This window comes from Xenopus laevis, chromosome 2L (assembly GCF_017654675.1).
Source record: "Xenopus laevis strain J_2021 chromosome 2L, Xenopus_laevis_v10.1, whole genome shotgun sequence".
Classification (NCBI taxonomy): domain Eukaryota; kingdom Metazoa; phylum Chordata; class Amphibia; order Anura; family Pipidae; genus Xenopus; species Xenopus laevis.
The window spans coordinates 85,017,061-85,034,197 of NC_054373.1; the positions used below are offsets into that span (position 1 = coordinate 85,017,061).

The window sequence follows — 17,137 nt, forward strand, 5'->3', positions numbered from 1 at the left end:
TTCTCTTTATAAAATAAAATGTTAATTTTGACCCAGGATATACTTAAGGACACTAGCCAATTGGACTACTTCTCTGATGGGTTTCCTGCTTGGTTGTACATCGGTTTCAAATATTGTTGCATTTCTTTGTTTTTTCTAGCTCACTGCTGGCCTGTATGAGTTTAAGGTGATTGTGAAAGGAGAAAATGCACATGGAGAAGGATTTGTAAATGTCACTGTTAACCCAAGTAAGTGAATTATAAATATTTCTTGTAGTTTTTAAACATTTAAATACAATCAACATTAAGCTAAACTCACACATACCAAACTATGCCTATGGAGAAACTTCTATCATGCTGCATAGACCTATATTAGAATTTTTAGGCCAAAAATGCACACAACTGTTTTTGGGCTGAAAACCTCCCGCACCAGTAGTGCCATGCGTTTCTGGATAAAAGTGTAATATGTGGCACCACAAGTCTCAGGTGCTTTCCACACGAGCACATGATCCACCTGGTGGGACATTAAGACTTACTTCTGTTTTTATTCTTGCATTCATTTAGAGCCACGAGTGAACCAGCCTCCTGTTGCCATTGTGTCTCCCAGTTACCAAGAAATCTCCCTACCAACTACTTCCACAGTTATAGATGGCAGCCGTGAGTATATAACCCGCTCATTTCTTAGAGCCATTGCTGTATTTGTATACAGTATCAGTAAACATAAAGTATGTTCCTTTTAAAGTCTCTGTGTACATCCTTTAATATATTAACAGGGCACTCCAACCAAAGACTGCTTTTTGCATAAAAAGAAATTGTAGTTCTAAGCAACTTTCCAACATACTTTCATTTAACATTTTCAGTTTCTTGTTTTTCTTGTAATTTTAAATGTTAATGCAAGTGAAAACAGTATATGGTTATCCCTATGTTCAGGGCCAAGCTCCTAAAACAATGTAAAAGGAGTCCGTTTTCCTCCTGGTTTGTTAATCAACTGGCTTGCAACATGGTTTCAGGTGTCAGAGCTAGAAATACAATATAAACAGCCTTGTACATACTAGTTGTAATCACATTTAATAAAATTTAATAAATTTAATAACATAATAAAACTTTAATGTTTAAAGTATATGGAATGGAAATTTAGAAGTTTTTAGTTAAAATAAAGATTATTCAGTTCTTCAGTTCCTACAAAGCAGTCCGAGTGTACAAAATAATATGGAAGTCTGCTCACCAGGTTAATCCAGGTGAAATATGTTTGTTACCTTATTTATTTCACCTGTTGAATTTACTTCTACTCGTATAGGTAAAAGAGATAAGACATGTTAGGGCTTCTTACACATGGGTTTTTCTGCCCGTGTTACCCTGTGGTGGATCTTTTTTTTTTTCTGTGGGAAGAAATGTACCAGTATAAGTGGGGGACCCACCCTAAACAGCATGATAACTCAATTTTGGATCCTGACCCATAGTTAAATTTCCCTATGGTGTTATGGAGTTTTATTTATTTCTCAAATCTGGGTATGGTGTTTTTTGACAGGATAATTCCCCTTGCCACAATGCTTAATTGTCCAGGAATGGTTCTACAAACATAATTAAATTACCTTAGGGCAGCTAACCATCTCTGGGATGTGATAGAACAGGATATTCTAACTATATCCAACTCAACACAACTGTGGGAAGCGCTGAAGTCCGTTTAGCATGGGCTGTGAAACATGTTTGATGCCTTGTTTAATCCATGCCCTAACATATTTAGCCCATTCTGAGTAAAAGTTGGTGCAAGACACCATGTGCCAGATTTAATTCAATGAGAAAAAGTTATCTCATATTTTATCACATGAAAACTCATGGACGAGATTCAATTTGAGGAGAAAAAAACTTTTCTCCAAATTCAGTTCCAATTTTTCCCCATAGACTTCAATTGAATTTTTCTGAATTGAAGTTTTTCTGAATTGAATAGCATCTCAAAGGTTCTTTGGCAATTTTGCATGTCCTGCTCATTCTTCTAGAGGCAGATAGGGAGAATAATATTATAATAATCATAATAATCATAATATTAATGATAATGAATATCTGTATTTATGATGTGTAGATCATGGGCTATATCTAAACTTTTTTTAATAGGTTTTTATTTTGCATTTTTACAAAAACAAAAAATGATACTCATGCTTGGCACTTATAAGAATACTGGGTATGATTGTTTACATATCAACAGTAACTGACACAAAGAAGATGGAGGAACGTAACATCAGATTATCAAGGTGTATACAAAATTGTTCATAGAGTTCAGTTGTCTGGTGAAGATACTTGAGGGATGGCATCTAACCATGGTTCCCACATTTTCTCAAATTTTCCTGGTGTATGTCAATTTGATTAAAGGCAATGTAGCATTTCTTAACTAGAATATATATAGTATTTTGATATTATATTTACCAAATTGCATATCGTTATAATCTTTAACATCATTTGGTTGTCTTTGCATCTAGAAAGTACAGATGATGAAAAAATTGTTAGCTACTACTGGGAAGAACTGAAGGGTCCACTGCGAGAAGAAAAAGTAACCGCCGAAACACCAGTATTAAAACTTAGCAACTTGGTGCCTGGGAACTATACCTTCAGGTACGTTTTCATCTGGGTGCAGAATTTGTCCCCTTGGTTCATAATATTTTTTATAGTTACATCTGCTTTACTCATTTGCTCATAGCCTGACTGTCACAGATTCAGATGGAGCCAAGAATTCCACCACTGCAAACCTTACCGTTAGTAAAGCTGTAGATTACCCTCCTGTGGCCAATGCTGGAGCCAATCAAGTCATCACCCTTCCTAAAAATTCCATAGTCCTCTATGGTAATCTTAGTACTGACGACCATGGCATTGTCAGCTATGAATGGTCGCTGAGTCCCAGCAGCAAAGGAAAGGTTGTGGAAATGCAGGTAAGTGTGTTTTATGCACAATTATTAAGCTGCCTTCTTAATTTAGAAGTAAACAGGGCATGTACAACATGTACAATGTACTTGAGTTCAGTATTTGTTGAAAAGACTTAACAAGTACCAATAAACCTAGGTTTATGCTGTTCAGTATAGCAAATTGAGAACCATGGGTGCTGATGAAATTCCAGACCTTTAACATTCTCAAGTGACAGTCCTGTGCCTCAGCAGCCCAATTGCAATTGTTATTCACCCCCACACCACACTACACTGTACCACATAACTCCATGTTGCCATAGAAATTGCAGTATGATAGTATATAGTCTTATCTTCAGTAACTGACAATGCTCTGCTAGTGCTCTGTGTGTAACCTATTTTTTTTTTTTTTCTTTTGTTTCTAATGTGATTTTTTTTAAAATTTTATATAGGTGCACCCAGTGTTCCCTTTTTAGCAAAACAAAATGTTAAACTGATGTTCCCAAGTGTATTTTAAAGATTGTCAATTTTTTTTGTCAACATTTTAAAGATGGACTGCTTGGGAAAATGTATTTAAGGAAATGTGGTAAATATGTTTTTCAGGGAGTCAGAACAGCAAATCTGCAGTTATCTGCATTACAGGAGGGAGACTACACTTTCCAGTTGACAGTTGCTGACTCTGCAGGACAGCAGTCAACGAGTGAGGCGACAGTAATAGTACAGCCAGGTAAAATCTTGTTTTTTAGATTATTACCAGTGAGATGATAGGGTATTGATCTAATGCAGTGCTTAATAGTCTCTTCCTGTTATAGAGGACAACAAACCCCCAGAGGCAGATGCAGGACCAGACAAAGAGCTCATTCTCCCTGTAGACAGCACAATCCTGGATGGAAGCAGGAGCACAGATGATCAAGGGATCTCTTCTTACCTGTGGGAGAAAACAAAGTATGTACTCGGTGCTCACAAAGCAACTTTTCCTCTCACAACTTGTATCTTCCAAAGATGCCAGTTGACACAACTACAGTGTGCCACAGAAATTGATACAATTAAAACAGTTTATTAGTATTCAGAATTAATGCTGTTATACAATCATTAAAAATGTCCAGCCAATTTTTTAATGATTGTATAACAGCATTAATTCTGAATACTAATAAAAGTATTAATTGATTTTAATTGCCATCCGTAGTTTTATGGGTGGTAGAGGTGGATAAAGGTCCCCACCTGTTAGTATTTGGAAGTGTTGAGTACCCTGAGTGGATATAATTTTAATTATATGTGTAATTTATATATGTGTAATTATATTACTACTTAAATATTTCCTGTGACACTAAAGAAGAGTGGATGTGATATAGGTTACCTAGAGGTAGCAAATCTTTAACTATTAAATCTGTTCATTATACATTAGACCTGTTATATAAGAGGTAAACTACAGAGCACTTTGTAAAGCATGAAAAATTATTTAGGGCTGAATACTGTTACACTTCTAAATTATTTTATTTAGAATTTTTGGGATGGGACGAAGGGTGTTATGGGGAATCACTATGGGTTTGGCCATGAAACTTAGAGGGACCTTAAGTACAATAATAATCATTAATTACCTTATTAATATCTTGATTGCATTTAGGGGTCCTGATGGAGTGAAAATTGCAAATGCCAATGGCAGCATTGCAACTTTGAGTGGCTTGCAGGTTGGCCCCTATGAGTTCACATTGACTGTAAAAGATCAGAGGGATTTACAGAGCCAGAGCACCGTTAGCGTCATTGTAAAGGAGGGTGAGTATACTGGAAATAGAGGGAGACTGGGCAAGAATTGGGCAAGGTATACCACAATACAGCTTGGAGCCTAATGCAGTACAGTTTGAATGGCTGAGCAGTGAAAGGCAGCATTTCCCATTTTTCACTTAGCCAGAGCTTTCCAAATTCCTATATTTATGTAAAAGGGCATAGTAAATATTACAAAGGGGCATAGTAAGTATTTAGCACTTATTTGTTCTTACAGCCAGGAAAGGCCTTAGGGTAAACCATGTCCTGTGTAAATTTACAAAGTCACATGTTAAATGTTGCTATATTGTGTTTCAAGTGTTTATATGGTCAAAGAACACAAGCATGGAAGCTAAGCTTTCACTAGGAGGCAATGAGCCTGCTTTAATGTATTTATTTCAAAACAGAAGGGCTGTAGCCAATTTGGCTCTCGTTCTTCCTTAAGGTACTCTGTGCGACTTCACAGGTTGAACATCCCAAAGGCTGGCCAAGATTACAATATTTTTTCATGAAATGTTTTTTATTAGCACCAAAAGAAAACATACAATACAGATTGAAACATGCAATACAGTCATAAATGGGGTTACATATTTAAATTGGAGTAGGCTGCACACATTCATCGACCTACCCCAATGGTTAAGGTCACCCAGTAATCATCAAACCCCCTAGACATTGGAAAAGTTATACTTCCCACCCCCCAGAGCTACTCCCAGTACCACCTGAGACTGGATCAAATAGAGGCAACACCAGAGCCTTTAATAGATATTCTCTTATATTTCAATTCCAATCACTAAAGGATTCCTCCCCTCCAACTCTTTTGACATTTAAAAGGTGGTGAGCCGAAATACAAGGGAAATACATGAGATTTCTTGTTGTCGTCTAGGAGGTAATGTTTGCACATATTTTGCAGAAAAGGTTGTAACCTGACATTCTCTATTAAGAGTAGCTTCCAACCAATCCATCAAATTTAGTAAGCATCATTTCAAGTAATGGGGGCAGACTTGATATCCAACAGTGAAGTATGGCTTTTCTGCTAACTGCCGGAACAATATTTGCTAATTTCTTATCTGCTTTTGGAACTTTTGTGGCATCTCCAAAAATTGCCCAGAGAGGTGTGGGATATATCTGACTATGTAACATGGATTTACAATAGGATATGACCATGTCCCAAAATTGTTGAATCATAGAACAGGACCATAGACAGTGGTAGATTACAATATTTACTGCTGTACTGATGACTCTGCTCAATGTCTACTTATTATGCCTTTAAAACATTAGCACAAGATAATATATTGATACCAGTTGTAATTTCCAGATACAGGGGTAGCTTAGTAACTATTTTTTATTTGCATATTATCTCATATTCTGCAGAGATCAACAAGCCACCCGTTGCCAAAATTGCAGGAAATGTGGTTATTACTCTCCCAAGTAACACGGCAGAGTTGGATGGCACAAAGTCTTCTGATGACAAGGGAATTGTAAGCTACCAGTGGGAGCGGGATGAAGGAAGTCCAGCAGCTGGGGTAAGCAGACCATATTATCTATTGGGCCTTGTGGTTATTTAAGTACACTGCACTATATGCAAACACGAGTACCATGTGCTCCTGCATACCTTCTTATGATGCTTTCTAACTTCTACCAATCTACCTGATACTAGTGACTTTGCATAGAGGGAAATATCCAGATGGAAAGGTACTTAGTGAGCATACAGTAGTGAAAAAAGTAACTCTAGAGTGTATAAAGGATATGTGTACAAATAATAAATGTATAATAATAATACTCAATTAAAAACAAATTAAAAAGAAGCAAGTCCCTTTAATGTCAAACTGTGTATTAAATTATACAACTTGCTAATTAGCTTGTCCTGGTATACTAGGCCTCCTATCTCTAGTTCTGATGTATTTTGAGAAGTATGTGTTATTTTTAATGTTTTGTTATTTTTAAAAAGTGCATTACTGAAAAAGTATATTTTAGTAATAATTGTATTTTTAAAAACTGTATGATTAGTAGTGCAATAACAGAAAGCTAATTCTTCCTTATGCATGCAGGAGGTTCTTAATGGATCTGATCGTCACTCAGTTCTGTTCCTCTCTAATCTGATTGAAGGGATCTACTCTTTTCACTTGAAAGTAACCGATGCCAAAGGAGAAACTGACAGCGACAGGGCAACTGTGGAGGTGAAACCAGGTGAGTCGTACTCGTCTCCCCCCAAAAAAAGCAAAGCTGTAAAGAAGTTGATGCTGGTGGAATTAAATGCCACTATCAAAAATAAAAGTGTTGCAGTTGGAGGACATGTTTCTATACATCTATCACAGAAGTATACTTATATGTATGGAATTAATTGAAATTAAAGTTGGTGTTAGAGAAGAAGGGGCCTCTGCCAGTGTTGGAAAACTGAAGAACTCATTGTTGGGGGTTAAATTACATAAATCAGTGTTTCTCCATTATGTCATAAAAACAGCAACTGTAGGTTAGACATTGACTAGGATTCAAAACAGGGCCTAGCGTTTCAAGTACACAGAGGTCCCCACTAGCCCACTAAATAGTGGCTAGGGCATCTTACAGCAGCCCTTCTGGCATGTGCTAAAATTCAAAGGCTGGGTTTGCTAACAGGCACCCAGAGGCTGTAGACAATAAAGTATTATGCCTAACTCAACATGACAACATTCATGGTAATCCACAAACCACAGTTGGCTGGCAATATAATAAGCAAATGGAGGGAAAACAGAGAAAAAAACCTTATAAGAAAAATGATGTGCAAAATGCAAATACTGTATGTAAGCATATGGCAATGCGATAGAACAAATGAGGCAGCTGCGTTTTCCTCAGACTTTTCATCTTGGAGCAGCCATATTTATCCCCACACTCCATAAGGGTGCAGCATTAGCTTTTGCAGAAAAGGCTACCTGTGGTAGCACAGACTGTTTCTTGCCAATCTTTGTTTTTACCTTTGTTGCCCCCCATGAACAAACTAGATGATGCAGCAGCTCTGTATAAAACCTTTCCGATCAGTTACAGTTGTTTTATACTGTGAGCAGTTCTTTATAATTACAAATTCATATGAAGACTCATACATCAGCAACAAATTTGGAGAATTATCCCATATGCCTATTGAACGTAAAAAAGGTCATTTTCTGTTTTTACGTATCTTATTGAGACTGGAAAACAGAGAATAGAATGTAGTTAAATGCTTCAATTTAATTATCAGCAGATGTTGACGTTGTTATGCTGCTATGTACTTCCAAATACAAAAAAGGGGGGTTGTGGGTGCACATCTAAGGCTAAATTTGAATATGTTTAGGTACAATATAATAGGTCACTAGGTAACACTTTTTCACAACTTACACATATTACACCTATCACACTCCTCATTTAGCTTTCCCTTTAATTTCTTGTTCACATCTATACTCACGCCTACACTCACATCTACAAACACACACATACATACACAAGCGTGCAACTATACATATCATTTCACTTTGCCTTGATTTTCGTTCCATTATCAATTTTTTTTTCAAAAATTTTTGGGGGAGTCTCTCCCTCTTAAAAGCCGCAAAAGCAGGTGGCGGGGAAGGATTTTGCCCATGGGTTGAAACCAAGGCACAGGAGATATTTACTCCAAGCAATGCTATTAAGCAGAGAGGTAAAATACCTTTTATACTATGACCAGAGGTAAACAAGTTAGGGACCACCGTGTGGGGTTTAACTTTATGATCATAACTTTGTAACTAAAAACCCTGTTTTTAAAATACAAACACTTGCATATTTATTGAATTACTTAGAAAGGGCATCAAGGAATGTGCATAGATTGACTGACCGGGTCAGTAGCACTTCTATTGTACCTAAACATATTAAAATTTAGCCTTAGGTGTGCACCCACAACCCCCCTTTTTTGCCATCTACTTCCCCCTTGGATTAATTTACTGCTGACCTAGTAAAATGAATATAAACAGCACAAAATACCAGTGTGATGCATTATAATGTAATTTATTAATAAATTATCCAAACAGAACAATTCCTGTTATTTGCTGCAATATAGAAAGCTAGAATGCTTTAATAAGCAAAGTACAGTATAAATTCTGGCAGTTCTGATCAACACCATGTTAAATTATGGATGGGCCCAGCAAAGGATAAATAAAAGCAAAGTATTCTCCACATTTAATTATTCTTTATATTTTAATTTACTACAGGTTAGAATACAGTGATTATTTTTGTTACGGTGTCAGTGAAAATGATAGGTCCAATAGTTGAAATTAGTTTAGAAGTATAAATATCCTTTCAATGGTCTGTGTTGAAGCATATTGATTTTTTTTTTGCTATTTACCTAATCCCAGACCCCGTGAAAAACAATCTGGTGGAGATGATTCTAGATATTAATGTCAGTCACCTGACCGAGAGGCAAAAAGGGATGTTCATGAGGCAGATTGGAGTCCTGCTCGGTGTGCTTGATTCAGATATTATTGTTCAAAAGATCCAGCAGTACACAGAGCAAAGGTGAGTTCCCTTTTCCACAATCTGAAGATCATAATGTAGATTGGAGAATTCCTTAGAACATCCCAGAATGTTTTTTGTTGGTCCCCGGTTACTTCCTATATCTATATATTTCAAATAAAGGGGTACATTAGTCCTTATTATATAGGATACATAAACCAAAGGGAAAAATGTATGCAAATAATTTAACTTTATTATTCAGTGATTCTATTCCTGCAACGCTAAATGGTAAAATGTTTGAAGAGAGTCAAGAATAAAATTTCAGATATGTCTCTACGTGTGACAGATGAAATTAACTTGTATTTTTTTTATTATATAGTACTTGAGTATAACAACTGAAGAATTGTGTATCGTTGTTTATTGATTATAAAACTGAAAACATCATGCATTGGCACCTGTCAAAAATATATATCATGATATGGTGTCTTATCTACACATTTTGGGGAAGAGAAATGACAAACCTGGAATAATTGTACTCTAGGTTAGAGACCCACAGCAACCAATTACCTGTTGGCTCTAATTGGCCAACTGCAGTATGACTAACAAAACCAAAACATAGGTTGCTTTGTTTTACTAGTCCAGATAAAACCTTAGAATTGTTTTGTGAATCACACATGTTCAGGTCTATATGAAAAAACAGTATTCATTATGGACAGAAATTATATAATTTTGCATGATCATTGCAGATTAAAACAATGTTAAAGGATAGCTATTGCGAAAATTAAAATTGAATATAAGCTTCATCATAATGAAATAGTAAACTTTCCAATTATAATTAACTGAAAAAATTCTGTACTGTTTCAAGTTTATCTTAACGATCCCCTCTCAGCATCTGTTTCTCATTCTGTCTGCAGTAGTTGGGTGTCAGATTTTCATTGACAGATACAATATATCTTTTAAAGGGGGCTCCCTTTTCTAGTAGATGTATTAGAGCTCACTCAACTGATTCCAGCACAAACAAATTCTAACAAAATAACTGACTTTTGCACAAATCCTGCATGTAGAGAGATAGGATTTCTGGTGCTTTTTAAAGAGTGAGATCTTCTAGGCAAAAGAGCCATCTTAAAAGATATATTGTATCTAATCGTCATTCAAAATCAGACTCACTCCTCCTACATATAGAGAGAGACGGATGCTGAGAGTGGAAGAACTTGATTATTTCAGAAATGGTACAGTATTTTTAATTGATTATGTTTAGAAAACTTCTTATTTCAGTATGATGAAGCTTATATTAAGTCCTAATTTTTGTGATAGTTCTCCTTTAGACTTGCTTGGTGGACAGGTGCCCGCAGTTGTTTAGGATAGTTTTAAACATTTGCTATTTAGGAATTAGCACCACCATAGCTTGTCTTAAGTGAATTGGCAATCCAAATACTGTTAATCACATTCTAATAAAATACACTTTATGGGCTGTGTTATACCCAGTGGCAAATTTTTAGCATGCAGTGCATTTGTTTGTTTATACTGTATACAGTTTACATAGAGGGCTTTGTACACTTTACTGAGCCTTATGCAAATGTTGAACACACAGATTTACCATCATTTCTTTTGTAACTTGTTGAAACATAAAAACAACAATTCCTTTAGTCCATAGTACCCATTTGCCATTTTGATTAAGGCTTATCCAGGTTTGTAAATTCCATGGATGGGCCTCAATGTGGTTATTTTCCTCTCTCATCTTAAAGGCAAATGGACACTATTGGAAATGTAGTTTCCCATCTAACATGGGAAATTATGTCACAAGGAGTGATGTTTATAGTGTTGTGACCTGTAGAATGTAGCAGTGTGTATCTCTCAGTATGCAGTACCATTAACTTGAAGTAAGTGCTGATTTCTAATGTTTTAGCCCTCTCCCACAAAACGATAGAAATTGCCTAGTCTGCCATTGCCCTAAAAGTTGGTTTAGCCAGCAATAACTTTTCTACACTTATTATTGGACTTTGCATTATGAAAGGAAATATTAATGTCATGGCAGACAGCAGATTGTATACATTATGTATATTAACTATTTTATAATGAGTAATGTAGTTTGTCGATATTTTGGGTGCAGACCTTGTTCAGCACTTTTTGAGCTGACATTTAGAAGGATTTTATGCAGGTTTAGGTTTAATTGGACTAGTTTACAAAATACAAAAAAGGGGGGTTGTGGGTGCACTCCCAGGCTAAGTTAAAATGTGTTTAAATACAATGGAAGTGCTACTAATTTGGCCAATTAATCAGTGCACATTTCTTGGCCCCCGGTCTCATAAGTAATTCGGTATATATGCAAGTGCATTTGTTTACAAAAACGGGTTTTTAGTTACAAAATTATGATCATAAAGTTGATAAGCCACCATAGCAGGTCAAGGTAAACCCAGTACAGTGGTCCCTAATTTGTTTACCTCTGGTCATTCTCACTGGACTTATTGGACGTAACTTGACTTTGAGGGATTGGTGCACAACCCCCTCTTGGGGGTGGTCTTTGTTCACACTAATGCATAAATACTTTGTCTTCACTTTTTTGTTTTTAACACTTAATAAAGGGCATAGCGCCCGAAACATGTTGTGGTAATAAAAACACATTCAAGCAGCAAGTACTGCCTCTGGCTGAATCTCTCAGTAACGTTATATATTTGATAGTATAAAAAGTCTTGTACCTCTCTGCATAGCAGCATTACTTGTGATAAGGATCTCCTGAACCTTGGTTTCAGTCTGAGGCTAAGATCCTCCCCTGCCACTAGCTTTTGCGGCTTTTAAAAGAGAAAGACTGCCCAAACCAACCATTTTTTAAAAGCATATGACCACCACTTGTTTAAAGTGTTGGGTATGCGGGTGCTACAAATCACATAGAGCTTAGCCTGCAGCTTCTGGTTACATTACAAAATACAAAAAACGGGGGGGGGGGGGGGGGGGTTGTGGTTGCACTCCAAGGCTAAGTTAAAATATGTTTAAATACAATGTAAGTGCTACTGATTTGGCCAATTAATCAATGCCCATTCCCTGGTCCCCTGTCTCATAAGTAATTCAGTATATATGCAAGTGCATTTGTTTACAAAAACAGGGGGTTTAGATTGATGTTGCTCCCAATGGTCTCAAAGCAGGTGCTTGTATTTGAATTCCAGGCTTGGAGGCAAGTTTTGGTTGCATAAAAACCAGGCATACTGCCAAACAGAGGCTCCTGTAGGCTGACAGTCTACAAAGAGGCTACCAAACAGCCAATCACAGCCCTTATTTGGCACCCCTCAGGTTGCCAAATAAAAAAAGTTGGGGCCCCCGCTGGAAGGTATATCTTGATAGAATCTATAAACACACAAAATACTGTACTGCAGCAATTTATCCTTTTAAAAATTATTTGTGATCTGTTTTGCAGCACTAAGGTGGTCTTCTATGTGCTGAATCAGCCCCCACATCAGACACTGAAGGGATACCAGGTGGCCTGGATACTCCGGAATGAACTACGCAAACAACAAAATGATTTCCTCATCTTTAGAGCTCTGGAAATTGACACTTTTAGTAAGTGTTGGTAAGAAGGGCATCATCTTCCTCATACTTGGGTACCTCCTTCACGTGTCTCTTACTTCCTTATACTCGACTCCATCCCCATGCACACATTTTCAGGAGCCCCTTCCCCATCATCATCACCTCCCCTTAGGCCTTTCCCTTTAACACACTACTTTTCCTTTCTCTATCAAAGTCTACCATTTAGGGCTAAACTCCTCAAGAGTTTCCTTGGATCAAGATATCCCCTGCTACAGTTTGGACATACCTATTGACTACATGGGAGATTTGCCCTAGAAATAAGTTTATGAGAGGCATAAATAACATGCAACAAGTCACATGTACACTATTTATCTTATGAGCTGTTACATCACTTGTAGGACTGGAATTTGTAGCATCCCAAAAATTATAATACTGTAATGAATGGTTATAGGACACAACACTTTTAGCTCCCTTCCTTACACTACTATTATGGCCATGTCCACTGTACTCAAAAACACCCTTCTCTTTAGTATTTTGCTGTCAACTCAACAGAACCTCCTCAAACTACTCTCAACTCCTTTTAATTTAAGCCTCATATTTGTTTCCATCTCAGCCTGCCAGCTGAATTGTTCCTTCCATGGCCACTGCAACTCTTTCACCAAGCGTTGTGTCTGTGACCCATTTTGGATGGAGAACTTAATTCGCAGACAATTTGGCGACAGAGAAAGCAACTGTGGTGAGTCTACGTAAGATTATTAAATTAAAAAAAATCCATTGTCCAGTGTTAATATAAATGATGAATATTAATGCACATATAATAAATGTTATGCAGCATGGATGCCCATATGCCTAATACTGTTTGATCATGCAATTAAGATTATTAGCAACAGGGAATAGCAGTATACTTGTCACTAAAATGTTGAATGCTCTTGGCATTGCAACCATCGAACATTTCCAACTTGGACATTTGGTTGTGTAGAACTTTAAGTCATGCCATTATACAATACATGACTTTGACATCACATGAATTGGCTTTGGTGAGCAGAAATTGACTTTAAGTTTTATATAAATGTCCTTCAGGGCCCATAAAAAGTGGCAGTTGGTGTTTCTGAAAGGCATTACGTTATACATACTGAAAGATATCAAGGCAAGCTGTTTGTGAACCTTTCTAATATGTATGCCAATACAATACTTGTTTGTACTGCATGGTATATGAAAAATGTGTTTTCTATTTTTGCAGACTGGAGTGTACTTTATGTCATCATCACAAGCTTTGTTTTCATTGTGGCTCTCGGACTGCTAATCTGGTGCACAATTTGTTGTTGCAGAAAGTAAGTGAGACAAATGGACACACAGTCACAATGAAGTTAGAGGAAGTGTTGACCCCTAGTACATAAATGATTTGTTATGAAATTACTACATTCCTACTCTGATGCAGTATTGGCCAAGATCAAGTGTAGCATCCCTTCAATTGGAGTCTGGTCTCTGCTTCTTCTGTGTAGGCAATATTTATTTGATCCTCTGGCCAAAGGGTTGGCAGCATGACAGTCCGAGGTGCACGTGCCTCTGTAGTGGTGAGCCTGGAGTTGCCTAAACACGCACTGTAAGGTTATGGCTCAGGGTTTTTTTTAGTAGGGCACTTAACATAAGTACTTAATTTTTCTGCTGCACCACTCCTATGTTCTGGCCGGAAACTTCAACTGCAGATGAAGACTGAGACTGTACTGTGGGCACTTTTATGTATTATTATTTTATTCACTCTTTTGTTCATTCTTTGTATTTTTCATTTATTTATTTTATCTGTAGATTGAGGGTACTATGGCCCATATGGGTTTCTGCCCTCATATTACCTTATCCTAATGTCCACATAGCATTTCCTCTGCCAGTTTATTTCTTCCAACAGAGAACCGCCTGATATGGCCAGTGCAGACCTCATTGATATTAATGTAAACAATAAATGTGGACAGATTTCAACCTGAAATTAAAAATTATGGCAGTTGCTATTACTGTCAGAAAATGTATCTTATGGTATAAATCTGCTGTGTGAAACATGGTGTGTTTGTATTAGCCTCATACATTAAAATACCTTAAAACTGAAGGTTTTAATTTTCTCAGCAAGTGGCATGCCCTGCATTTCATATCTTATTTCTACAGAAAGAAGGGGAAACCCAAACGCAAGAGCAGATATAAGGTACTTGAAGGCACTGATGACCAAGAACATATGGAGTTGAAACCCAACCTCAAACCAGGTAACTAGATAGAAGAACATTAAAGGGGAACTCCGGTTTCCAAATCAAAATTTGATAAAGAGGCCCACATAACACAGAAACCAATAATATATCCATCACAGTTACCTGTTCCTTCAAAAAGTATGATTAAATTCCATTTTCTATGCTGAAATCCAGCTGGTTAACAGCTTTTCTGTTTTTGCATCATTTGAAATCCTGGCAGGAAAGGAGGGACTAAAACACTGATGTTACACATTGTAACAACTTCTCCACAGTTTACAGACAGCATGCAGGAACTACATAACCCACAATGCATTGCACTTTGATGTTCTATTCCCTATTAAAATCACACGTGCAGGGAATTGTGGGGTTTGCAAGATGCAGGTTAAGGACAGCTGTCTGTTGATTCAAAGTAACAATAGTCAGCTAGCTCAGCAAAGTAGTCAGACAGATCAGCAGGGGCTAGGCTTAGGGAATTGTGCCAAACCATTAAAAATCATGAAAAGTCTGCATGTTTTTTAATTGATTTATATTGCAAAGTTGCTTGAAATTATGTTTACTTTTCAAAAAGCTAAAGTTATATTTTTGTGGAGTTCCCCTTTAATGTAAAGACACCTGTGATGTCTCCCCTTGTCCAACACACACATACCATAAAGGCTTACTTTATTATTCCAACCCTACTTTTTCTGGTGGGAAGTTTAGTACCAAAGTGATGCTATGAGCCAAGGTCAATCAAATACATCTTTTGCTGATAACATTGAAAACATTGCTGTGTTACTAATCAGGAAAAGAGGCACCACTTTCTGCAAATAAACACGCAAGGGTTTATCCCTGCTTGCTCCAGCCTTTGAGTGCCAGTGGATCCTTCTTGTACTGTGTTACTAATCAGCCATTGATCCAACATAATCAAGAACAGCAAAGTGTTCATCACAAATCTTAACTGCAATCTTAGCCTAACTGTCCTTCAGGCTGTGCCCCTGCCACTACTCTGGGCTCTATATAGTATCTATGTGGTATATGTACTTATGCCTCTAAGGTAACATTATGTTCTGGATGTTATTGTGTTAAAAGTTGAGGTGTTCCTCTGTTAACTTTTTAGTTCTATGTACTGTATCCATCTTTATATACCGAATACCTTTGGATGGGCAAGTATGGACTTTTAGGGGTGTGTACTAAAAAGCAAGTACCCAATTATTATAGAGTTTGTCTACATTCTTAAGGTGGCCATAGTTGTAACCTTAATCTGTAAACCTGAAGATGTAAACTTCAAAGCGCCCAATAAAAATTTTCCGACCAGGCCCGATCAATATCCAAGTCTTTTGTAGATATCGTTCGGCTCGTCTTCCACCATACATGCACCGAATATCATACAAAGCTTTGTTTTGTACGGTAATATCTGTGCGTCTATGGCCACCTTTATAACAGTCTGAATGTATTGTGTCATTAAACATTGAGGGGCTTCAACTTCAGCCGGATGAAAGGGATGGGAATTGCATGTTCAGTTCTGCTGTGTCAAATTGTCATATTTTATTTCCCACAGGAGTGAAGCTGAAAGTTTCAACACAGAATACCAGTCTGATGCACTCTGAATCAGAGATAGACAGTGACGAGAACACATACACATGGTCAGATAGGGAAAAAGGCAAGCTACTGCGACCCCAGAATGGCTCTTTGCGTAATGGACAAACACATCACAAGGTCAAAACCCAGAGAGAAGAAGTTTTATAGCTGGAAAGAACCATGTAGGCACAAGCAAAGGAATACCTAACTATCCTGGGGTCATGAGAAGATACCCACTTACAATATCACTTTTTCAACTCTTGAAGCTGCTAACTTGAACTGCTTTTGAATATTTTTTTAGTTTATCATCACTCCATAGTTCTGGTAGGAACTATGTAACTGGACATACTTGAAAAGGAATTTCAAAATGGGAAAACTACTAATTATTTTTTTAAGAAACTAATTTAATTGTATTTTTTTCTGCACATAATCCTGGGGTTGAAAATCTCAGGAACGAGCCACTTTTTTTAGGAAAAATATGTCCCCTATGAACTGCACTACCCCCCTAGCTTTGAAGGCTAAAATGTGAAAGGCGCTGGGCATCGTCTCCAGCTCTTGGATTACTTTGGCTCTGTCTACATGCCTGAGCTCACCTCAGCTTGGCTTCTGTTCTCGAAAGATGGGGTTATTTGGCTTCTTGTTTTTAACAAAAATAAACTAGAAGTTACCAGAATAAGATAAGAAACACTGGTAACAAAGAGATCGCTGGAATCAGTAAAAGAATAAAAATGAAATGTTTTGTGTTAATAAAGTTCAACACTGTACTAGA

General features: G+C 37.1%; 1 protein-coding gene across 1 annotated transcript in view; it reads left to right on the plus strand.

The window, feature by feature from the left end:
- The window catches only part of kiaa0319l.L (kiaa0319 like L homeolog), a 41,698-nt gene extending 24,561 nt beyond the window's left edge, over positions 1-17,137 (plus strand). Inside the window, exons 7-21 of the mRNA XM_018246686.2 lie at positions 140-227; positions 543-635; positions 2,453-2,585; positions 2,671-2,899; positions 3,473-3,596; positions 3,682-3,814; positions 4,494-4,642; positions 6,002-6,153; positions 6,679-6,817; positions 8,965-9,124; positions 12,471-12,613; positions 13,194-13,316; positions 13,821-13,911; positions 14,735-14,829; positions 16,349-17,137. Of these exons, the coding sequence (XP_018102175.1) occupies positions 140-227; positions 543-635; positions 2,453-2,585; positions 2,671-2,899; positions 3,473-3,596; positions 3,682-3,814; positions 4,494-4,642; positions 6,002-6,153; positions 6,679-6,817; positions 8,965-9,124; positions 12,471-12,613; positions 13,194-13,316; positions 13,821-13,911; positions 14,735-14,829; positions 16,349-16,536 (2,040 nt within the window). The 3' untranslated portion in view covers positions 16,537-17,137. The remainder of the gene's footprint in view (positions 1-139; positions 228-542; positions 636-2,452; positions 2,586-2,670; positions 2,900-3,472; positions 3,597-3,681; positions 3,815-4,493; positions 4,643-6,001; positions 6,154-6,678; positions 6,818-8,964; positions 9,125-12,470; positions 12,614-13,193; positions 13,317-13,820; positions 13,912-14,734; positions 14,830-16,348) is intronic.